The 25,521-nt window shown below is 39.9% G+C and overlaps 1 protein-coding gene and 1 pseudogene across 1 annotated transcript; one reads left to right on the top strand and one right to left on the bottom strand.

Moving 5' to 3' along the window:
- The first annotated feature begins 1,110 nt into the window (after positions 1 to 1,110).
- Positions 1,111 to 8,607, top strand: LOC117414378 (serine protease FAM111A-like). The gene is made up of 3 exons (XM_059009964.1): positions 1,111 to 1,636; positions 6,538 to 6,604; positions 6,814 to 8,607. The coding sequence occupies exons 1-3, from the start codon at positions 1,560 to 1,562 to the stop codon at positions 8,605 to 8,607; spliced, it is 1,938 nt and encodes a 645-aa protein (XP_058865947.1). The 5' UTR covers positions 1,111 to 1,559.
- Positions 8,608 to 17,967: 9,360 nt separating this feature from the next.
- On the bottom strand, positions 17,968 to 23,396 carry LOC131708049 (tripartite motif-containing protein 16-like; annotated as a pseudogene).
- Positions 23,397 to 25,521: the final 2,125 nt, after the last annotated feature.

A 25,521-nucleotide genomic window follows, 5' to 3' on the forward strand; every position in this document is an offset into this window, starting at 1 on the left:
AAGACTGTGAGGCAGACAGAACAGTTGTTCATATGCCATGGTTCTAGATCTTTGGGTCAGCCGCTGTCTAAACAGCGCCTTTCCCACTGGATAGTGGATGCTATTAAATTAGCGTATGAATCTGCAGGCCTTCCACCACCAGGGCAGTTGAAGGCGCATTCTACCAGGGGTATGGCGACATCCTGGGCCCTCTTTCGAGGGGTGCCGGTGTCTGATATTTGCGCGGCAGCCAGTTGGGCTACGCCGCATACTTTCATGAGGTTTTACAGGTTAAATGAACTGGAATCCTCTGCTCCGTCATTTGGAGCATCTGTGTTGCACTCTATGACGCCTCAGGTTGCGGACGTCTAGAGTGGTTGACAATATGGTGTGACTATTCCACCTTGGGACAGGTGTCATTGCGAGCATAGACGCTGAGGTGCAGCTCCGCATATGTGTAGATGTACTGCCTACTATACGCTGCGTATAGTAAGCTCCCAGGGGGGCGGGCTTACAGGGCAGCTTGCGCGGAGGCCTATCGGCAGCTTTGACATAAAGCTCAGCCAATCCCTACTGCCTGACGGCAATGTCCTATACCTTGATGGTTATTTTCTCTTTCAGGGAACCGGGGTTGCATCCGCAACCTATCGTTATCTGCAAACCAAATCGGCCCAGAATTTGGGACGTTATCTAAAAACCAAGGCGGCCCAGAATTTGGAACGTAAATGAAAACAGGGGCAGTCTATATGTACAACTGTGATTACATTAGCGATAAACTAATGTATCCTCCAACAAAACTGCAATAGTGTATACATTTTATATTAGAATATATCGCAAAAACGATTATAGATATATGCTTCTTGAAAGAAAAAAGTACACCACCACAGAAAGCCAATTCTTACATTCGTGCATAACATGATAATTCATATAAAGTAATTCCTCATAGTTTGTAATATCAGTACAGTGTAATACCACATTATATTTTAATGGTAAGGTTGTGGAAAGCAGATCACTCTCTCTATCTGATCACAATGTTAAAAATGCCTGCAAGCTTTTCCACTCGTGTGACGACGTATTCATGTGACAGGCATGGACCAATCAAAAAGCGAGACTGTTATGCGGTTCCATCCCAAAAACCGGGCCGGTGTCTACCTCTAAAAAGAAACATCTTCCTTTGGTAAATAGAGTTCGATTAAGAAAGAGAATCGCCTGAAAATATGTTTTAAAAGGGACAAAAATAAAAACTGAAAACACTAATTGTACTGTATGTGACCTCCTTGTTGTTGTTTTATTGGCCTTTCTACTGGTAAGCGCTCTGGGATATCTTTCATGAAAGGAGCTATATAAATTAAATAATTAAATTAATTAAATATTATTATTATTATGAACCTGGGGAGGCAGCAGCAGCAGCTGTGTATTTGCTGTGCATTACCAAACAAAGGTATGTCTGCTAATAAATCATACAAAAGAACAGAAGAACCTGTCTTTGCTTTTTGGTTTCCTTGTTTGATATTTTCCATTTCAGAACACAGAACTTGGGACCGATCCAGACCAGCGGCACCAATCGGGGAGCAAAAACCATGGCAGGAAAAAAGCAGACCAGTATTAGCAGCTTTTTAAAGAAAAGACCAAAGTGCTCTGGTGCGGAGGTATCAAGGTATGGCAATGTCACGTATTCAGAATTTCGGGATCACCCGTTGACTGCCGAGTATAGGACCTTACTGTTAATCACTATGAGAAATCAATAAACTATTTTAAATACTAGCTTGATAGTTTTAAAAGGCATTCACTGGTACATGCAACATATATGTATTATATTTTTAGGATGTCAAGATATGTATTGACTCTTGCTGGCACACAAAATTCTCATCAATTAGAATTTAATCAGTTATGCAGCAGTGTGGAGTAGTGGTTAGGGCTCTGGACTCTTGACCGGAGAGTTGTGGGTTCAATCCCAGGTGGAGGACACTGCTGCTGTACCCTTGAGCAAGGTACTTTACCTAGATTGCTCCAGTAAAAACCCAACTGTATAAATGGGTAATTGTATGTAAAAATAATGTGATATCTTGTAACAATTGTGAGTCGCCCTGGATAAGGGCATCTGCTAAGAAATAAATAATAATAATAATAATAATAATAATAATAAAAAATAAAAATAATAATGCGTAACATTTAAATGCACAGAAAACTTTATTTATATAACTATATGTGAATGAGTATTAACTCTAGTTGATGCATACAGTATACATATATCAGTTAGAATTCAATCAATTATGCTTAACATTTAAATGCACAGAAAATGTTTATGTATATAATTATAGGTGAATGAGTGCTATGCTTACCATATTCTAGTAGTTAATCAATTTAATCCGGACCCCACCTCAGTTATTCTTCAAACCAGGTAACCCCAGACCGGTCGTTTTTAATATGAAGAAGGTTTACATTATTTAGGTGAACAATAAAGACTCAGCTCTCAATTGTAAGATTCAAATCCAATTCTTTGTTTTTTTCTTTGCAAGTATTTAACAACATAAACCAATATACATCAGTGTCACGGATCAGGTAGCTTTGATTCGGTGTTTATACACGTCAGTTTATACTAATTCAGTTGTACCTAAAGGTTAACCCCCAAGCGGCGTTCGCAGTGGTAACCCTGTCTCTCGAGGAGATCTTTTATTAAAGGCGTTTTCTCCCACCGATCACTTAAGAGTTCTTGGTGTCACTTGCTCCCATAATCCCACCTCATTACAAATACTAACTGCTCAATTCAGAAGGAGGGTATCCTGCGAGCGTTTCACTTGAAACAGGAACCTTGAGTACTGGTATATTAGGAAATTGTCACCAAGCGTTCGATTGGTATTTATCAAACTACAAGGTGAGACCTTCAGGGACCAGGAGCAAAAGGCTGTTACTCAAGACTCTTGTTGCCTCAAACAGGTTCTTTTTGTTTAAATACCTCCTTCCTACTTTGCATTTCATTTTCTTTGTAATACAAGTGTTTTAGCACCAAGCCATTAGAACTACTTAATTGGTACGGAAGAATAAAAAATCCAGTATTTAAAGCAAAGTAATATAAAATTAGTAAAAATGCAGATACACTTGTCAATCCAAGGCACAAACATATTGATCTCAAAGTAAGTCCGAAGCAGTAAAGACATGTCTCTTCTTTTATAGTTTTTTTAAGCGGCTGTTTGTGTGCAAGATCCAAGTTCATTGTCTGTTCATGATAGGTGCATTTCCTTGCAAAGTGTTGGGGTTTCCTGCTGACTTCCACTGTGATTGCGTTCCATTCTTTTTCTGTAACCAGTTCACTTTTCTACAGCTTTATCTTCAATTTTAAAGGTCTCTACTGTGTGTGTTAAGTTCAAATAGGGGTTGTTATTATCAGCTAATTTCCTGTAAATTTTCACTTTTGTATTTCTTTCATGCCAGGTGGCTGATGCTTATTTGTGGTTCGTCTGCTCTGGTTTTGTAGATGACCTATTTTTTTAGTTATTGTTCCTGTTTGCCTCACCTGTGGTTGAGACCGTTGCATCTGCACTTTCAGTTTCAACCATTCTTTGGCTATTGTCTTCCGTTTCTGTCACCCATTCTGCAGTGACATCCTTCCAGCATGGATTGCTATTAATCCAGCTTTCTCCAGCCACTTCAAGGGTTGTTATATCTACCCCTCTCCTATTCCTCCTTCAGTCCTGTCGAATACTGTTAGATCTATATTTATCTCTTCAGCATTATGCTGGGATCCCAGCTTTCGTTGTTGCCTTCTGTTTCCCCTACAGAATTCTTTTCCAGCTTTCTTAGTCATTACTTGCTGTGTCCTTTTCTGTTTTTCTGCTACGTTTTCATTACTTTTGGTTTCCATCCTTAGTTTTCTTTCTTGGGACAGTAATGGTTGTGTATGAAGCCAGTTTTCAAAGCTAGCTCTGTCAGTTGCCGGTAATGGTCCTGTATAATCTCCTTGACATGTTTCAAATCCCTTGCTGTCACAGAGTACACAGCTGTTTCCCTGTTCTTCTTCAGGAGCTTTGCCATCATAAGTCCATTCTTCAAAGTGCTTCAGAGTCCAACACGGGATACTTTTATGTCCCTCTCCCAGGTTAGTGGTCAGGTGTGTGGTCCAAACTAGCAGGATAATGCCAGTGCCAACAACTCTTTTGCGTTCCTAAAACGCTGCTACTCCGTCCATCTATTCGGCTTTCCTCGGAAAACTCCTTTTACTAGCTGGGTTATTTCACACCTCGGGATGAAACAATTTTTCGCTAGTGCGATATATCATGATTATGAATATTCGTGATAATCGTATCGTGAACATGTTTTAATTATTCGAAGCAGAACCGATGCTTTTCTCTCCAAATAAAAGTAAAATCATCGGTGTGTACTGGGGCTGCTACGATTAAATCAAAAACACGTTTCCATCGATTCCATTCCTCATTATATACATGGATATAAATACGGGATAATCGATTCAATAATTACGTTTTTGTAACACGCACAGTTAATAACATTATTTAAGTTTATCAACGAAACTGTACCGAACGCCCTGCCTTGCTATTTATAGTATTTCTGCCACAGACAAGCAGTGGACATGCTCTTCTTTTCCTGCCCGTGTTAACCAGCATCTGATTTGCTGGTCCCATCCTACCAGCGAATCAGATTTGAAAATGCTTCACTGTGTTAAAAAAAAAAAAAAAGCTTGTAAATAAATTGTGCACATTGAAGAAATCTGACTGGATACAGTTTGCGCTGCTTTGGAGTTTCAAAATGAACTGTTATATAATTCATATTTAACAATATTCAATATGTTCATTAAAATGTACACGTTTTATAGCCTATTATGCCACCAGAAAAACAGGCTACCTCAGGTAAAGTTGATAACGGTATTGAAATGTTTTCTTAAATTTAAAAATTAAATAACGACAAAAATGAATAAACAAAGGAATATGCATAAAGAACACCATGCCCATACTGCTCTAGTCTATACTTACAGGTTGTATAGTACAAAATAATTTATTTATTTTGCAGACTATTCTCAATTCTTTTTCAAACAGTTAGCAGTATGTGTGTAAAGCAAGTACTTTAAATGCATTGAAAGAAATACAGATGCTTCATAATTTGTAATTATGTACTGTTTCCAAGTACATTTAAATAAATAAAATGTGTAAATAAAGCAGAAGGAGGAAAAAAGCTTGCAGTCCCATTTTGACAGATTAACTATTAATGATGGTAATAAGGACAGTTTCATTAAGATTATTTTTCTTCCACCTGTGTGCCTGTAAGTTTTTTCATTCTTGCTAGAATCTTGCTCTTTTTTAAAGTCTGTTGCTTCCTTGTGTTGCAGACCATCTCCCACAGAGAAGAAGACAGAACTTGTTATTTTTTTTTAGTTAAAGTAATTGAAAAATAACCGCTACTATCATGATAATCGGAGGAGTGGCAAACACTGTTGCAATAGCAAAGGTCATTCAAAATGATCTAGACAGCATTCAGAACTGGGCAGACACACGGCAAATGACATTTAATAGAGAAAAGTGTAAAGTATTGCATGCAGGCAATAAAAATGTGCATTATAAATATCATATGGGAGATAATGAAATTGCAGAAGGAATCTATGAAAAAGACCTAGGAGTTTATGTTGACTCAGAAATGTCTTCATCTAGACAATGTGGGGAAGCTATAAAAAAGGCTAACAAGATGCTTGGATATATTGTGAGAAGTGTAGAATTTAAATCAAGGGAAGTAATGTTAAAACTTTACAATGCATTAGTAAGACCTCACCTAGAATATTGTGTTCAGTTCTGGTCACCTCGTTACAAAAAGGATATAGCTGCTCTAGAAAGAGTGCAAAGAAGAGCAACCAGGCATGTCGTATGCAGACAGGCTAAAAGAATTGAATCTATTCAGTCTTGAACAAAGAAGACTACGCGGCGATCTGATTCAAACATTCAAAATCCTAAAAGATATAGACAATGTCGACCCAGGGGACTTTTTTGACCTGAAAAAAGAAACAAGGACCAGGGGTCACAAATGGAGATTAGATAAAGGGGCATTCAGAACAGAAAATAGGAGGCACTTTTTTACACAGAGAATTGTGAGGGTCTGGAACCAACTCCCCAGTAATGTTGTTGAAGCTGACACCCTGGGATCCTTCAAGAAGCTGCTTGATGAGATTCTGGGATCAATAAGCTACTAACAACCAAACGAGCAAGATGGGCTGAATGGCTTCCTCTCGTTTGTAAACTTTGTAAATGTTCTTATAAAATATTGAATTTAAGTGTACAATAATATACATAATACTGTATATTGTGGTAAAGTGAGAGGGAAATATGATATATAGTGGATGTATGCAAAGCCATGATTGATTGGGATATTTAACAGTGTGGGAAAGTGCAGGTAAAAAAGGTACCACAGGTTTAAAAAAAAAAAAAAGAAGTTTCCCAGAAAACACGAGGAGTGCAGCTAACACACCTGGTAACATGTATTTTAAGCGCAGAAAGGCAAGAGTGTGGGGAGAGAGAGTTTAAACAGCAGATTAAAGTCCTGTTTCTCTTTATTTAAAAGATCACAAGCAGAGAGGCTGGACCCCACAGAGCAGGGAGCTACAGCCAGCCCTGCACCGGATATTAAAGTAAGTTACAAAATAATCAAAGATTACAATGTGTGTTAGTTTCATACATGCATGGTCATTTTCAGTCATAGTTATGCAATACTGGGGGCCTCTAATAAATAGCAATAGTTAAAAAGGGGGGCAGTGATAATGTTAATAAAGCTAATGAGAGGTAAGGAGCACGGATTGTTGTTTTCTAATGCTCGGTTTTGGTTTTTTCTCTTCGCAAGCCTGAGACTGAAGAGACACCACTTTGCACGGATGACGGGGAATCTCCTCCATCCAAACGGACCAGAAGCCAGACCAAGGGATCGTTCACAATTCGTCTTCCAGACAATTCTTTAAGCGAAGAAAGCTTTTATGATGACGAAACCCTGTCGGATGTCTTGAACAAAAATTTGACGTTAGATAAGCTGAAGAGTAGCAAAAAGAGAAACCAGCTGCTGATCACTGGGCAGAGATTCTTGACTGGAATTGTTCCTCTCCACCTGCCCTGCAGTTTTATAACCAACCAAGAGTGTTTTAAAATTGAATTAATTGCAGGCGAGGAAGGGAGTAGTCGGGGTAGGGATCCAAACACACCTCAAAGAGCAAAACACATAGTTTTTTACATAGAGCACAAAGGAAGAGGAAACAGAAAAATCGTGAAAAACAATCACGTTAACAAACAGGGTGGAAAGCTGTGCGTTTATGCCTTTAAGGGGGAGACGGTTCTGCAGGCTTTGCACAGGGATGGCAGATTTGAGGACGTGGTTTTCAAAAAGAGGTGTCAACTGAGTGAAGTTGATACTAATAGAAATATTGAAATGCATGTTTCTGTGGATATTATTATTATTATTATTATTTATTTCTTAGCAGACGCCCTTATCCAGGGCGACTTACAATTGTTACAAGATATCACATTATACAGATATCACATTATTTTTAAGATGGATAAGAGGAAGTCCACACTGATTGTTTCAAATGAAGATGCACCAGACAGTCAGCAGGTGCTCTGTAACACAGGGCTGAGCAATAAGCCTACTGCTGATCATCAGGTTCCCAGTATAGCTACTGGTGAACCTCAATCTACCAGTACAACTGCTGGCGATTCACAGCCTCCCAGTTCAGGTAATGGGGATTCCCAACCTGCCAGAAGAGCTAGAGGTACAGGTAAAGTATACCGCCTACCTGACACTGAAGAAGTGTGCATGATCCTCAGATCTCAAATGGATGATCTTATTAAGTTAAAGAAAGAAAGAAAGAAAGAGACCAAAGATAATCGACCGATCAGGGAGCTGCTGAGACAGGAGTTTGGTAAAAACACAGAGATATTTACTGAGATTCACACCATAAGAAGGCAGACCGAACTCAGTGAATCTGTCTGCTTCATCACTGTACCAGCAAGAGATGGCACAGTAGCTGAGGGCACAGGTTTCCATTTCATTAGGAATGGCATTTTAACATGTGCCCACGTCTTGGATAAATGCATGATAAACTCACAATATGAGCCAGAGCTCATTACAAAAGTTTCTGTAACCTTTAAATATGAAAAGCTAATAAAGGCTGAGTGTGAGGTTTTCTATGTAAAGCAGATAGTTGCTTATGACAGAAGCATTGACTATGCTTTACTCGAGCTTGATCTATCCCAGGAGCACCCTCCACTCCCCCCAGCGCTGATTGATATACTTGCCGTTCCTCAGACAAGTGGAGGGATTTGTATCATTGGTCACCCAGAAGGTAGAGTAAAGTTAATTGATCTGTGTTCCATTATAAAGGCTGAGAACTGCAAAGCCAAAGCACAAGAGCACATTGCCTGCCATTCTAAAACACTAGATAAAATCGAAAATGAAAGATTTTATCAGGCACTTAGCGTCTACTCTTTTGAGATGCTGCAAGACAGAAGGCTATTGTTTTACGACACCTGTTTTTACGATGGCTCTTCTGGGTCTCCGGTCTTCAATGCCCAACATCAGCCGGTAGCCATGCAACAGGGAGGGTATGCATACAAACTGGACGGGGGGGGGGAAAAACAGAAAGTGTGATCGAGTATGGCATCCACATGACGGCTATTCTTCAAAGCATGCTGCAGCGCAAAATAGCTGCCACCTTGCTACAGGAAATGTGCAGTATCTCTCCTGATAAACCATTGTTAAAATCTGTTCTGAAGCCACTGGTAGAATATGCATGCCGTCATTCAAGGACAAGGACAATCTTAAAAAACTGCTTGCAATTAAATCTGCAATGCTACACGCTGCTGGAGTCTCTGTCCAACAAAAGCAGTAAACTGGGTACCCTGCTTATTGAATGCAAGAAGAATACAGAAACAGACTGATCTGCCACGAGTGTAGCCTTGGTGGTATTGAAATTGATCTAGTGGCATACAGGATCACTCCTTTAATTTGTGAAGCCAACACCTAGCGTTTCTGCTTCCTATAACGCTGTCCTATGATGGTCTGCCTATGTTCATATCGATGCCTAGTTTTACTGGTAAAGCATTTTAACCATCCCCTCCCTTTCATTTTTTCAATATCCTAATATGTGATGTAACTTTTCAAAGTGGGAAAACATTTATTTTATATAATTTTATATATATATATATATATATATATATATATATATATATATATATATATATATATATATATATATATATATAAAATATTCTATATATATATATTAAAAAATATTTTATATATATATATATATATATATATAAAATATTCTACACGCACACACACACAATGAAGCTAATTAAGTTTAATTGATCTACATTTTGTTTTTAATTATTTTTTAAATTATCTTAGTGATTTTAATATAACTTATGCTATTTTTTAAACATTTCATTTTGTGTAATTTCAATATGTTTTGGCAGAGAATGTGTCTGGGGACTCTTATGTTTTTTTGTTATGTATTGTACAGTGTTTTGCGATACATCTGTATGAAAAGCGCTATAGAAATACAAGAAATTGGGGCTTCCGTGTGGCAAGGCACTTCACCGGAAGTGCAGGATGCACCCTACAGCATGGAGATCGCTGGTTCCAATCCAGGCTATGCCATCGCCGACTGAGGCCGGGAGTCTCAATTGGCAGAGCGCCGCCCTGGTTGGGATGGTTTAGGTCGGCAGGGTAATCCTTGTCTCACCACTGCGCTGCACCAGAGACTCCTGTGGCAGCCGGGCGCCTGCCTGCCTGCGAGTTGACCGAGTTGCTGGCGGAACTGCGTTTCCTCCGACGTGACAGGTCTGGTTGAAAAGAGGAAGTTGGCTTCGGAGGACGCTTGCTTGCTTGAGCGCGCTTGTCTTCGTCTCTCCCGAGTCGATACAGGAGTTGCAGCAGCAGCGCTGAGACAAGCTTTAAACAATTGGATATTCCAAATTGGGAGAAAATGGGGTCAAAATAATTGGCAATTTCAAATAAAAAAAAAAAGAAAATACAAGAAAATAATGAATAAAACTGAAATTCAATAAATGAAATGACACATCAATTAAATGCTAGTGTAAGTGCAAGACAGTACAGTGTAATGAGATCCTGAAGTGTAATTTCTGTTTAATAATGTACACTGATTGAATGCGCATGTCTCTCAGCTCTATTGCTGTACCCCCTTTTTAGTGCCTGGTGCAACATGTACAACTGTGCTTTTAAAATTTTTACATGAACCCATTTTAAAAGAAATATGAATTTTGTTTTTTTTCTAATAAAGTTTTTGACCAAAAAAAAAGTTGTGTATTCTTGTCTTATAAAAACTTATGATTTCAAAATATAATTTATTTAAATAATAATAATCACAATCATAATGAAAGCAAGTATGTGCCAGCACGCTGGTATTGATTCAGTTTTGCAATCTCTTTAATATTTTACCTGTGTGTAGTGCAGTAATATGTCACTAGGTGGCAGCAGCAGTCCAGCTAGTAAAAAGACAGTAGGCCTACTGTGCCCTTTTTTTATTATTACGTAACAATTCTTATTTCATATATAATTTTTTTTTTTACGAAAGTTCTCTTTTAAAATTATTTTTCTGGATTGCTAAAGTTCTTCGTTGAAGAATATACATTTTTTGTTTAAGAGTTTAAGCTTTTCGTTGAAGAGTTCAAGTTTTTCATTGAAGAATAGAAGTATTTTTGTGAAAGAGCAGAAGTTCTCTGTTGTCCCTCAGAAATAGTGCTGGATTTCCAAATTCTTAGATCTTCAGTTTGGGGTGGCGTCAACCTCCTCCCGGTGGGGGTGGGGAGCTGAGGCAGGCTAGACAGACTATTGGAGGGGCTGCTCTATACATCTTGTGTGCACACATAACTCTAGTTATTTTTTTCTCTTAAACAATGTGCAAATATATACAGAAAGATATAGTTTTAAACTTTACCGATAGCAGCTCACTGGTGCAACACTTATTCACAGAAAAACAACTAAGCCAATAAATAAATAAACGAATAGCCTAACTAATGCTAAATAAATATTAACAATAATACCAAAAAAACCATCGGTTAATACCAGCTAATCACTTTAAATCGGAGAATGTACTGTAGGCTATTATATTTTAAAATATTTGCACACAAAAAGAAAACACAGCAACAACAGACACACTATTCAAGCTAAACACCAAAACTACTAAGTTTTAAATAAACACCTTTTCTTTGCCGTAGCCGATTGAGCCTGTAAATGCATTTAAATAAAATGTAACCCCAATTAAAATGCATCCAATCTGCCACGGTGGCCTATATTCATCAAGGGTTTTACACCAATTTGCAATTGCCAACACTTTTTTTCTGAAAAAAATAAATGAAGAACTTCAATCCAAAATGCCCTATATCCATTTTCGTTGTTTTTGGTAAATTGATGTTTTTATTTGTTTTTTTTAGATGCTATTCATTCCTATTACACTACGTGATAAGGCCACTCGCCAGGAGTAAATCTAGGCTATAGCGATATCTGGAAATGTGTGGAATTGACATTTCACTCGTTTTGCTATGAAACTTTTCAAATGTACAAATAAGCTGAAAGAAATGAATGCGGAATGACTTCCTCATCATACCCCACATCTTAAATCAAACTCTCCGTGCTGTGAGCTCCGCGTGTTCACTTTAATTTGTATATTATTCAATTTAGAAAGTGCTGGTAATTGCGAATTGGTGTAAAACACCTTGATGAATATAGGCCAGTGTCACAGACTTCAAAATGATCCTATTAGGCCTAATATAAAAACTCTTATTTCGTTTAAATATTCAAAGGGCTGTCTTTTTCTGCTATTAGAAACAAACCATGGCATATATATATATATATATATATATATATATATATTATTTTTTTTAGGACTCGTGGCTCGTGGCTCGCTGACTGGCTGTATATTTGATAAAACAAAAACTGGTAACACTTTACAATAAGTGTCCCGAGTTACATCTGTAGCTACACATACATACAGTGTGATTCTTCATTGTTACAATGTACTTAATGTGTAAAAACCACACGGCATATGTAAGAGCACAATTGTAACTACATTTGTTACTATTTTTTTTTTGCAATGTAACCGCTGTTACACAATTGTTACTCACTCTAAAACCATATTTAGCTTTTTAAAAATGAATTGGGACCTGTAAGATTTATATGTAATCACATATGTAATTCACACTCATGTAAAAAAAAGTAGTTACAAATGTAGTTAAAATTGTGTACTTACATATACTGTGTGGTTTATACACATTAAGTGCATTGTAACAATGCAGAATTACACTGTATTTGTGTAACTACAGATGTAACTACTATGTAAATACACTGTAACTAGGGACACTTATTGTAAAGTGTTACCCAAAAACTCAATAAACTTTCTTGAGTAAAAAGTTTACAATGTTTATTTCTATACACTCTATCAACCTAAATCACAGCGTGAATTTCATAAAAGCAATACACTCAAGAAGATGTCAACCGATTAAAACTTATTTTTTTAATTTCGGCATCAATGTTATGTGTTCTCCTTTACGGACCAGCGTGATGCACAATGACGCTCACACGACAGCCCAAATCCTACAAATTAACATTAAAATGCTCGTTCTGAATTCATTGTATTTGCTTTATCAATACTGAATTTCAGCAAAGTTTGTTTTACATTTACTCTATACAGGACAAATGTTCATAGAGAGTTCATCTTGATTACAATGTAGTTTTAACTGCTCATAATTCATATGGTTCCACTGTGGCGGAGTCTTTCCTCCTCTTTTCTTCATCACAGAACAGCCCAAGTTTTTTCAATCTCATTCTTCATCAGACAGAGCTTGACGAACACTCTGTACTTTAAAGTCAATGGAAATCAGCCTGCAAGTGATCAGACAGTCTCTACCAAATCATTATACAAAGACATCTGCGTTAGTCCTGTCGAGAAATGTGATAATAAAGCGGAAAACTGGTTAGGGTGAGAGAAAAGGCTCTGAGTCTGCCCTCTAGATGGTAGCTTGCTCTCCTTTGTAACATCTCTCCCAAGGCAACTAAGAGACTCTTCTCCTAATTCCAAACCAATATTGCTTCATCTACCACAAGGCAGATTCCACATTGGGTCATTCTCCGTAACTGAGGTCAATCATAGGAACACTCACAAAAATTACTTTACTTACAACTTTTCGTGACAAGTCTTTGTTTAATAACAGTAATAGTGCAAGAGCAAGTACTTATATATATATATATATATATATATATATATATATATATATATATATATTGTGAACAGGAATAGTCCACGTAAGTATGAGATGTGTAAGCGGTGTCTGTTTTGGTGCAGAAGAACGTGACAGAGACCCAGATCCAAGGAGATTTCTGGTTTAATGATTTTCCTCTTTCTCGTATCTTCAATAAAAATGAACACACAGAAGTTCCAGTTATCAAGCAAAATAATAATCAAACTCAAATAAACACAGTCCAGGACTTTCTTTGTGGATCGAGACCCTCAGGTAAGTAATGGCTTGTTGTATCCAAGTTCCTTTGGTGTTGGCTTGGTATTGTGGCTTCTTTCTCTTTTCCAGGTTATCGCGGATGTCCACCAGATGGCGCTGTGGAGTCGTGATCGTCCCCGTCCTACTCACAGGTTTGTACTTCCGACTGCCCCGAGGTCTGTTTGCGGTAGAGTGCAGCCCCAACACCCAGCCAACCTTTCGTAAAGGTAAGTAATAACACTGCTGTGTAGATTAGAATTAATACAGGTGATCAAACAGTGAGCAATGAGCGTTCTCTAACTCTCTCCTCTCTTTTGTTGCAGGTTCCACTGTTCCCTGGACATAAAATAAAATGGTGTTTCGTTTAAATAACCCTTGTTGCGTCCCTGCGTATTATTACACCGTTCAACACTTCCAGCTGGACACAGTTCTCCTGGGTTAATAACTTGCCCTGTTCATGGGCTTTTGATACAGTCTTTAAGCACTCTGTTTGAATACACACAAGTCCCGTACTTCACTAGCTCCCAGCATATCAAAGGTAAAACACAGCATACTCACTCTACAGCAATCCATGTTCTCTGCGTTGCTCCGATGCAGGGAAGCTTGTAGTCCACCGTGTTGTTTCAAGGTAGAACCACCGTGCACTGTCCCGCTGTAGAAACAATGGTTGTCTCCGACTGGTAGTCCACAAGGTTGCTTCAATGCAGCGCCCAATACGCTGTTCCGTTTTGTTTAGAAACAAGTGTTAAATTTGTAATCCTCTGGTTTACCACTGGTTAACATCCCCTTCTCGCTCCCAATGCAGCTGCCCACTTTCGTTTAGGTTCGGTACTCTCCCGTCCCACGGCTCGTGTGTGCACCTGTTCTCACGCTCCTCTCTATCTGATTCCAGTAGCTTTTTAAAGCTGCCGCTGTTACCCGTCAGGCACTGTGTTTTTTCCCCGTTGTTGGGAAATGTAGTTCCTGGTTGTTCTGTGTCTCTTCCCCGGTTACTCCCGGTACCTGCTGTCTCTAACCCCTTCAAAACTCTTTTAATCTCACAATATATATATATACACACACACACACACACATATACATATACAGTGCTGTGAAAAAGTATTTGCCCCTTCTGATTTTCTGCATTGTTGCATATTTTTGACACTGAATGTTGTCAGATCTTCAACCAAAACCTAATATTAGATAAAAGGGACCCTGAGTGAACAAATAACACAAAAATGTGATACATATTTCATTTATTTATTAAAGAAAGTTATGCAACACCCAATGCACCCATGTGAAAAAGTAATCACCCCCTTAGACTCAATAACTGGTTACGCCACCTTTAACAGCAATAACTGCAACCAAACGCTTCCTGTAGTTATTGATTAGTCTCCCACAGCGCCGTGGAGGAATTTTGGCCCACTCCTCCATGCAGAACTGCTTCAACTCAGTGACATTTGTGGGTTTTCAAGCATGAACTGCTCGTTTCAGGTTCTGCCACAACATCTCAATGAGGTTTAGGTCTGGACTTTGACTAGGCCTTTCCAAAACTTTACATTTCTTGTTCTTCAACCATTCTGATGTAGACTTGCTTGTGTGTTTCGGATCATTGTCTTGCTGCATGACCCATTCTGCGCTTCAGCTTCAGCTCACGGACAGATGGCCTGACATTCTCCTGTAGAATTCTCTGATACAGAGCAGAATTCATGGTTCCTTCAATGATGGCAAGGTGTCCAGGTCCTGATGCAGCAAAGCATCCCCAAACCATGACACTACCACCACCATGCTTGACCGTTGGTATGAGGTTCTTACTGTGGAATGCAGTGTTTGGTTTTCGCCAGACATAACTGGGCCCATATCGGCCAAAAAGTTCCACTTTTGGCTCATCTATCCATAGAACATTGTTCCAGAACTCTTGAGGATCATCCAGGTGCTTTTTGGCAAACTTGAGACGAGCATTCATGTTCTTCTTAGTGAGCAATGGTTTCCGCTTTGCTACTCTGCCATGAATCCCATTTTTGCCCAGTGTCTTTCTGATGGTGGAGTCATGAACACATGAAACATGAGCGAGAGAGGCCTGCAGATCCCTGGATGTTATTCTAGGGTTCTTTGTGACTTCCTGGATGATTTTACGGCTTGCTCTTGGAGAGATTTTGGCAGGACGGCCACTCCTGGGAAGATTCACTACTGTCCCAAACTTTCTCCATTTGGACAATATGGCTTCTTTCTGTGGTTCGGTGGAGCCCCAGAGCCTTAGAAATGGCTTTGTAACCCTTTCCAGACTGATAGGCATCAACAACTTTTTTCTGGAAGTCTTCAGGAATTTCTTTTGTTCATGGCATGATGTGCCTCTAGAAGCTGTGTGCTAACAACTTAACTCTGATGGTAAGGGCCAAAGTTAGTCAGATTTATATTGGGCAGGGCTGGCCCAAATCAGGCCTGGTTGTTAACCAAAGTACTTAAACAGCTGACCCTAATTATCCCTTTTAATTGGGTTGAGTTAACTAGTGGGGGCAATAACTTTTTCAGACCTGAAGATTACATGTTTGATTACCTTGCACACCAAACAAATGAAAGAAACACCCTATACTACAACAACCCACAAAAAAATCTGACCAAATATAATGTGAAGAATGTGCAAAAATGCAGAAAATCAGACAGGGGGCAAATACTTTTTCATGGCACTGTACATAAAATCAGGATAAAAGCTATTAGAAAACCTTTTTATTTTTTTACAGATCCATATTCTAATAGCTTTTGAGCCCTCAGTTCTTTACTTGTGTGGTAATGCCCTTCTCATTACAATAACAAGAAGGGTCGGGCATGTGACTGCAGGAGGCGGGTATGTGACTGCACGAGGAGGGCATGTGACTGCACGAGGAGGGCAAGTGACTGCACGAGGCGGGCATGTGACTGCACGAGGAGGGCATGTGACTGCAGGAGGCGGGTATGTGACTGCACAAGGAGGGCATGTGACTGCACGAGGAGGGCATGTGACTGCACAAAGAGGGCATGTGACTGCACGAGGCGGGTATGTGACTGCACGAGGAGGGCATGTGACTGCACGAGGCGGGTATGTGACTGCACAAGGAGGGCATGTGACTGCACGAGGAGGGCATGTGACTGCACGAGGCGGGTATGTGACTGCACGAGGAGGGCATGTGACTGCACAAGGCGGGTATGTGACTGCACGAGGCGGGCATTACCACACAGTAAAGGGCTCAAATGCTTAATTATACAATCCTGGCATGCTGGCCTCGATGAGTCTCAGCGAGATGGAGTGTATTTCCTAAAGCCTCCACATTACAGTTTGGAACATTCACTCCATCACAATACCTCTTAACCTAATGACAATTATTCTTTTTTTGAAGTGGTCAACACCATCTCTATTTTCTAGTAAAGGTGTAATGATAGAGCATGGTGAGGTCTGATAAGGCTTGTCACGAATAGCATTCCTTTTAACTTCCTCCTCTTTGCATTTAGCAAACTGTTAGTCTGTACCACTTTACATAAACAAAAGGTCAACAAACACGACAAACTCCACTAAAACCCAGTGTGGCTCCGTACAGGTGCTGTTTACAAGCTCACTGTTAGGCTAGTTTTTCCTGCCAATGTTTTTAGCTCCTAGTTCCCCTGTGAAACGTATACCTCTAAAATGGCAAGCAAGTGTACATACATCAAGTTCTAATCTTGTGTCAGAAAAATAGCTCAGCTACTGGTTAGAAAATGAGATGAGAGTGATGATAATAGGGCAGCAGTGTGGAGTAGTGGTTAGGGCTCTGGACTCTTGACCGGAGGGTTGTGGGTGGGGGACACTGCTGTTGTACCCTTGAGCAAGGTACTTTACCTAGATTGCTCCAGTAAAAACCCAACTGTATAAATGGGTAATTGTATGTAAAAATAATGTGATATCTGTATAATGTGAAATAATGTATAATGTGAGATCTTGTAACAATTGTAAGTCGCCCTGGATAAGGGCGTCTGCTAAGAAATAAAATAATAATAAAAGATATTTGTGAAAGTATTAGTACATCAGCTATGTTGTTAGTGATTCAGGCACTGTTTGTTTGTTTTCTACAAACCATCTCTTGATGATACTTTTGTTACCAAGTATATGTTTCATATACTGCCCATGTATTGAACATTGTTGGTTTACACAAATGAAAGAAAAGTCTTATCAGTGGGGGCTGTGGCAGACATGGAGGAGAAATGGTAGGTTTTAAGTATTTATTTAAACACAAACAAAACAATAAACAAACAGCACGGCTAACACAATCACACAATCTCTCCCTGCACAACACTTCAACACACAGTGCACCTTCCTCCCTTATATTTGTGACGTGACTTAATTAATTTCCCCCTCTCCCTCCCGTGTGCATATTCCAAATGTGAACAATGAACACATACCCATTCACACTGAACACTTCAAACACACGCACACACACATGCACACACTCTGTCACAGGGCCCCTTGAATAAGTATCCCCCCCAACCCCACCCCCACCCTGGCATGAAAAGCTATCTGCACCACTGAAGGCATCAACATTCTATCAAGGACATGAAGAGGGTTCTAAATTAAGGAAAAGTCTGTTGATAATAAATGATCTGCCAGGTAGAATCATCCCTGGATATATTGATTTAATATAAAAGGTAAATATTTGCTCTTCTTTTTAAAAATACAGTTCTGGTACAGTATAAACAGAATATTTAACAAACTACGATGCATGTATAACACATTTGGAAATGTTGATAGTACCATGTATTACTTGTTCTATAAAGCATATTAAAAGCATATTTTAAGCATTAATTATGTGCTTATGAACAATTCTAAGCACCAAAGCCTTCTGGAAGATACCCAGAAACTCAAGGAGGCTAAGAACGTTCCCTTTCAACATAACAGTGGTCTAGTTCAGCTTGCAGATTGTTACACTGGAATTTACACAAGGAAGTCAAAACCCAGGATAGAGTGGCTCAGTGAATGTGGTTTGGAATGTGTGCAGGAACATCATTGAGTCCCCAGAGACTCCATAAAATGACAAGGAGGCGGCAGTAAAGTCCAGATACACTCCTATTCGACGGCGGTAGGGAGCAATTATTTCAATTTTCTTGTTATTATGCCGGGCAGTATAAATGGAATCAGAGCAGTACAAACTGCAGGAGATGTCATTGCGTCCAAGGACACAGGCATACTGCCCCCCTTTCCTGTTGATTCCTTTATATGTGACTCCTATAAAAGCATCTCCCCCACTCCACTCAACCTCCCAGTAGCAGCGAGTTCCAGACAAACTCTCTCTGCAAAGCACCTGGGTCCACCTGTCAAATCTCTCTGGGGATCAGGATATCGCTGGGCTTGTGTACTTCGGGTCACCTTTCTGTTCCCGTCAGACAGATGGAGTTTTCTATGCGCTGTGTTGGGGTCCAGTGTCAGCTGACGGGAATCTGATTAAAGAGAAGAGGACAGTTAGACAAAAGACAACTATATGAATGGGTACCAGAATTATTTTGCCTTGCAGCAAACCTGGAAAAATCAATCATTTCAATTTTTTTTAAAGTAAATGTTATTTGAAAAAATATATCTATGTCAGAAAGTAAATATTATTTGAAGATATTTTAATGTCTTTTGTGGAAAGTAAATGTAGAATAGTATCAACAAATTCTTCTCAATTGTTTTAAGGGCCTTTTTTGAAGTTATTGAAATGAACATATTTATTTAGCATTCTGCATGTCAGAATGCCACCATGAGTTAATTACTGTTTGTGCAATTATAAATTTGAAAATAGTTTAAAAAGAAAATACTTAAATGTATTTAAAATGATTTTACTCATAGCACCAGCATTCATGATAAATATTTTGCAGCTGGCACTAGAACCACGTCAGCTAATATCCTCTCTCGCTGACCTGGGACTCTCCGGCACTGCTCTGCCTGGTTCACCTCCTACCTCTCTGACCGCACCTACCAGGTAACCTGGCGCGGCTCAACCTCCACACCTCGCCCTCTCTCAACAGGAGTCCCCCAAGGGTCAGTCTTGGGTCCTCTCCTGTTCTCACTCTACACCCACTCCCTGGGCCCCCTCATCGCATCCTATGGTTTCTCATACCACTTCTATGCTGACGATGCTCAGATCTTCCTCTCCTTCCCCCCCTCTGACCCCACAATCCCATCCCGTATCTCTACCTGTCTGTCTGCTATCTCCTCCTGGATGCACTCGCATCACCTCAAACTCAACCTCTCTAAATCTGACCTCCTTTTCTTTCCCTCCTCCTCCCTCCTCCTCCTCCCCTCTCTCTCTATCTCTGTTCCTCTGGAATCTACCACACTCTCTCCCTCTTCCTCTGCTAAGAACCTCGGAGTCACCCTGGACCCCTGCCTCTCTTATTCCCAGCACATCTCCACTCTGGCACGCACTTGCCGATTCTTCCTGAGCAACATCCGAAGAATCCGACCCTTCCTCACCAACTACACCACCCAGCTCCTGGTCCAGGCCTTGGTACTCTCCCACCTAGACTACTGCAACTCCCTCCTGGCTGGCCTCCCTGCGTCCGCCACCCGTCCGCTCCAGCTCATCCAGAACTCCGCTTCTCCCACGCAACTCCACTGCTCCGCTCACTCCACTGGCTCCCGTTCACCGCTCGCATCCAGTTCAAGACTCTTGTACTAGCCTCAGATGCCTTGACCAGACTGCACCCAGCTACCTCCAGACCCTCATCTCTCCCTACACCCCCACTCGACCTCTCCGCTCCGCCTGCACTTGAAGACTGGCTCTACCTCCTCTACACTCCCCTGCCTCCAGAGCCCGCTCCTTCTCCACCCTCGCTCCGCAGTGGTGGAATGACCTTCCTACAGATGTCAGGACTGCCCAGTCCCTGACCACATTCCGGCGCCTCCTTAAGACTCACCTCTTCAGAAAGCACCTGTAGAACTCCTCTGTTTTTCCCCTGGGACACTTATCACCCTTCCTTAAATGCGCTTTACTTGCTCTTATCTGCCCCCTATTTTACTGCATTTAATCCTTTACTTCAGAGTACTGTAACCTGTCAAGTGTTTAATCGGTAGTATTTTGTACTTAATCACATCCTGATGTAACTATCACTGACACTGTTATCTGCTGTATTATTGAATTGTATTTTGTCATACTTGTACTTGCTTGAACCAAAGTCATTGTATTTATCTTGCTGTTAATTGTATTATTACTTGTACTGTGATTCTTGAAATGTATTTGTTTACGACTGTAAGTCGCCCTGGGTAAGGGTGTCTGATAAGAAATAAATAAATAATAATATAAAGGCAATAGAGAGACAGCCAATCAGTGCAGAAAAACCACACGGAAATTCTGATTGGAGCTCGAAGTTTTTCTGTGAACAAGCGTTTTAAATAATACATTGTCATATGTGGTTTGCTTTTTGTGAGTGTCCTGGCTGGTACGCTATTTATAATGGTTAACAGTATTTAAGCATGTTTTTTTAACAGTAAGAGTTTTTTTTTCTTGCCATGTCATGTGACCATAGTAAACCTCAGCACCAGTAAGATTCAGGAGGTTCCAGTGCCTATGCCAAAACATATTTAAATATTTTCAAATAATTTACTTTGTAAAAAAAATATTTTAAAATATTACAACTATTAGAATTAGTTCCTATTTTCAAATAAAATCTCAAATGTACACACAGTTACTAATAAATAATAATTGCAGTCTTCAAACTCTACCCTTCTCTGTTCTCTGCTGTTAACTCAAAATGAAGTGACACATCATCCAATCAAACAGACTTACATTTTAAAAACTCAGCTCTGGTCCTTGGCTCTGGATCCTGCAGACTGTAAACTGCAACTTCATTCACTGGGCAATGAAAAGAGAGAAAAATCAACTTAGTGATTCTTCATTGTTACAATGTACTTAATGTGTAAAAACCACACGGCATATGTAAGAGCACAATTGTAACTACATTTGTTACTATTTTTTTTTTGCAATGTAACCGCTGTTACACAATTGTTACTCACTCTAAAACCATATTTAGCTTTTTAAAAATGAATTGGGACCTGTAAGATTTATATGTAATCACATATGTAATTCACACTCATGTAAAAAAAAGTAGTTACAAATGTAGTTAAAATTGTGTACTTACATATACTGTGTGGTTTATACACATTAAGTGCATTGTAACAATGCAGAATTACACTGTATTTGTGTAACTACAGATGTAACTACTATGTAAATACACTGTAACTAGGGACACTTATTGTAAAGTGTTACCCAAAAACTCAATAAACTTTCTTGAGTAAAAAGTTTACAATGTTTATTTCTATACACTCTTCAACCTAAATCACAGCGTGAATTTCATAAAAGCAATACACTCAAGAAGATGTCAACCGATTAAAACTTATTTTTTTAATTTCGGCATCAATGTTATGTGTTCTCCTTTACGGACCAGCGTGATGCACAATGACGCTCACACGACAGCCCAAATCCTACAAATTAACATTAAAATGCTCGTTCTGAATTCATTGTATTTGCTTTATCAATACTGAATTTCAGCAAAGTTTGTTTTACATTTACTCTATACAGGACAAATGTTCATAGAGAGTTCATCTTGATTACAATGTAGTTTTAACTGCTCATAATTCATATGGTTCCACTGTGGCGGAGTCTTTCCTCCTCTTTTCTTCATCACAGAACAGCCCAAGTTTTTTCAATCTCATTCTTCATCAGACAGAGCTTGACGAACACTCTGTACTTTAAAGTCAATGGAAATCAGCCTGCAAGTGATCAGACAGTCTCTACCAAATCATTATACAAAGACATCTGCGTTAGTCCTGTCGAGAAATGTGATAATAAAGCGGAAAACTGGTTAGGGTGAGAGAAAAGGCTCTGAGTCTGCCCTCTAGATGGTAGCTTGCTCTCCTTTGTAACATCTCTCCCAAGGCAACTAAGAGACTCTTCTCCTAATTCCAAACCAATATTGCTTCATCTACCACAAGGCAGATTCCACATTGGGTCATTCTCCGTAACTGAGGTCAATCATAGGAACACTCACAAAAATTACTTTACTTACAACTTTTCGTGACAAGTCTTTGTTTAATAACAGTAATAGTGCAAGAGCAAGTACTTATATATATATATATATATATATATATATATATATATATATATATATATATATATTGTGAACAGGAATAGTCCACGTAAGTATGAGATGTGTAAGCGGTGTCTGTTTTGGTGCAGAAGAACGTGACAGAGACCCAGATCCAAGGAGATTTCTGGTTTAATGATTTTCCTCTTTCTCGTATCTTCAATAAAAATGAACACACAGAAGTTCCAGTTATCAAGCAAAATAATAATCAAACTCAAATAAACACAGTCCAGGACTTTCTTTGTGGATCGAGACCCTCAGGTAAGTAATGGCTTGTTGTATCCAAGTTCCTTTGGTGTTGGCTTGGTATTGTGGCTTCTTTCTCTTTTCCAGGTTATCGCGGATGTCCACCAGATGGCGCTGTGGAGTCGTGATCGTCCCCGTCCTACTCACAGGTTTGTACTTCCGACTGCCCCGAGGTCTGTTTGCGGTAGAGTGCAGCCCCAACACCCAGCCAACCTTTCGTAAAGGTAAGTAATAACACTGCTGTGTAGATTAGAATTAATACAGGTGATCAAACAGTGAGCAATGAGCGTTCTCTAACTCTCTCCTCTCTTTTGTTGCAGGTTCCACTGTTCCCTGGACATAAAATAAAATGGTGTTTCGTTTAAATAACCCTTGTTGCGTCCCTGCGTATTATTACACCGTTCAACACTTCCAGCTGGACACAGTTCTCCTGGGTTAATAACTTGCCCTGTTCATGGGCTTTTGATACAGTCTTTAAGCACTCTGTTTGAATACACACAAGTCCCGTACTTCACTAGCTCCCAGCATATCAAAGGTAAAACACAGCATACTCACTCTACAGCAATCCATGTTCTCTGCGTTGCTCCGATGCAGGGAAGCTTGTAGTCCACCGTGTTGTTTCAAGGTAGAACCACCGTGCACTGTCCCGCTGTAGAAACAATGGTTGTCTCCGACTGGTAGTCCACAAGGTTGCTTCAATGCAGCGCCCAATACGCTGTTCCGTTTTGTTTAGAAACAAGTGTTAAATTTGTAATCCTCTGGTTTACCACTGGTTAACATCCCCTTCTCGCTCCCAATGCAGCTGCCCACTTTCGTTTAGGTTCGGTACTCTCCCGTCCCACGGCTCGTGTGTGCACCTGTTCTCACGCTCCTCTCTATCTGATTCCAGTAGCTTTTTAAAGCTGCCGCTGTTACCCGTCAGGCACTGTGTTTTTTCCCCGTTGTTGGGAAATGTAGTTCCTGGTTGTTCTGTGTCTCTTCCCCGGTTACTCCCGGTACCTGCTGTCTCTAACCCCTTCAAAACTCTTTTAATCTCACAATATATATATATACACACACACACACACACATATACATATACAGTGCTGTGAAAAAGTATTTGCCCCTTCTGATTTTCTGCATTGTTGCATATTTTTGACACTGAATGTTGTCAGATCTTCAACCAAAACCTAATATTAGATAAAAGGGACCCTGAGTGAACAAATAACACAAAAATGTGATACATATTTCATTTATTTATTAAAGAAAGTTATGCAACACCCAATGCACCCATGTGAAAAAGTAATCACCCCCTTAGACTCAATAACTGGTTACGCCACCTTTAACAGCAATAACTGCAACCAAACGCTTCCTGTAGTTATTGATTAGTCTCCCACAGCGCCGTGGAGGAATTTTGGCCCACTCCTCCATGCAGAACTGCTTCAACTCAGTGACATTTGTGGGTTTTCAAGCATGAACTGCTCGTTTCAGGTTCTGCCACAACATCTCAATGAGGTTTAGGTCTGGACTTTGACTAGGCCTTTCCAAAACTTTACATTTCTTGTTCTTCAACCATTCTGATGTAGACTTGCTTGTGTGTTTCGGATCATTGTCTTGCTGCATGACCCATTCTGCGCTTCAGCTTCAGCTCACGGACAGATGGCCTGACATTCTCCTGTAGAATTCTCTGATACAGAGCAGAATTCATGGTTCCTTCAATGATGGCAAGGTGTCCAGGTCCTGATGCAGCAAAGCATCCCCAAACCATGACACTACCACCACCATGCTTGACCGTTGGTATGAGGTTCTTACTGTGGAATGCAGTGTTTGGTTTTCGCCAGACATAACTGGGCCCATATCGGCCAAAAAGTTCCACTTTTGGCTCATCTATCCATAGAACATTGTTCCAGAACTCTTGAGGATCATCCAGGTGCTTTTTGGCAAACTTGAGACGAGCATTCATGTTCTTCTTAGTGAGCAATGGTTTCCGCTTTGCTACTCTGCCATGAATCCCATTTTTGCCCAGTGTCTTTCTGATGGTGGAGTCATGAACACATGAAACATGAGCGAGAGAGGCCTGCAGATCCCTGGATGTTATTCTAGGGTTCTTTGTGACTTCCTGGATGATTTTACGGCTTGCTCTTGGAGAGATTTTGGCAGGACGGCCACTCCTGGGAAGATTCACTACTGTCCCAAACTTTCTCCATTTGGACAATATGGCTTCTTTCTGTGGTTCGGTGGAGCCCCAGAGCCTTAGAAATGGCTTTGTAACCCTTTCCAGACTGATAGGCATCAACAACTTTTTTCTGGAAGTCTTCAGGAATTTCTTTTGTTCATGGCATGATGTGCCTCTAGAAGCTGTGTGCTAACAACTTAACTCTGATGGTAAGGGCCAAAGTTAGTCAGATTTATATTGGGCAGGGCTGGCCCAAATCAGGCCTGGTTGTTAACCAAAGTACTTAAACAGCTGACCCTAATTATCCCTTTTAATTGGGTTGAGTTAACTAGTGGGGGCAATAACTTTTTCAGACCTGAAGATTACATGTTTGATTACCTTGCACACCAAACAAATGAAAGAAACACCCTATACTACAACAACCCACAAAAAAATCTGACCAAATATAATGTGAAGAATGTGCAAAAATGCAGAAAATCAGACAGGGGGCAAATACTTTTTCATGGCACTGTACATAAAATCAGGATAAAAGCTATTAGA

The sequence above is a fragment of the Acipenser ruthenus genome, chromosome 40 (assembly GCF_902713425.1).
Source record: "Acipenser ruthenus chromosome 40, fAciRut3.2 maternal haplotype, whole genome shotgun sequence".
Classification (NCBI taxonomy): Eukaryota; Metazoa; Chordata; class Actinopteri; order Acipenseriformes; family Acipenseridae; genus Acipenser; species Acipenser ruthenus.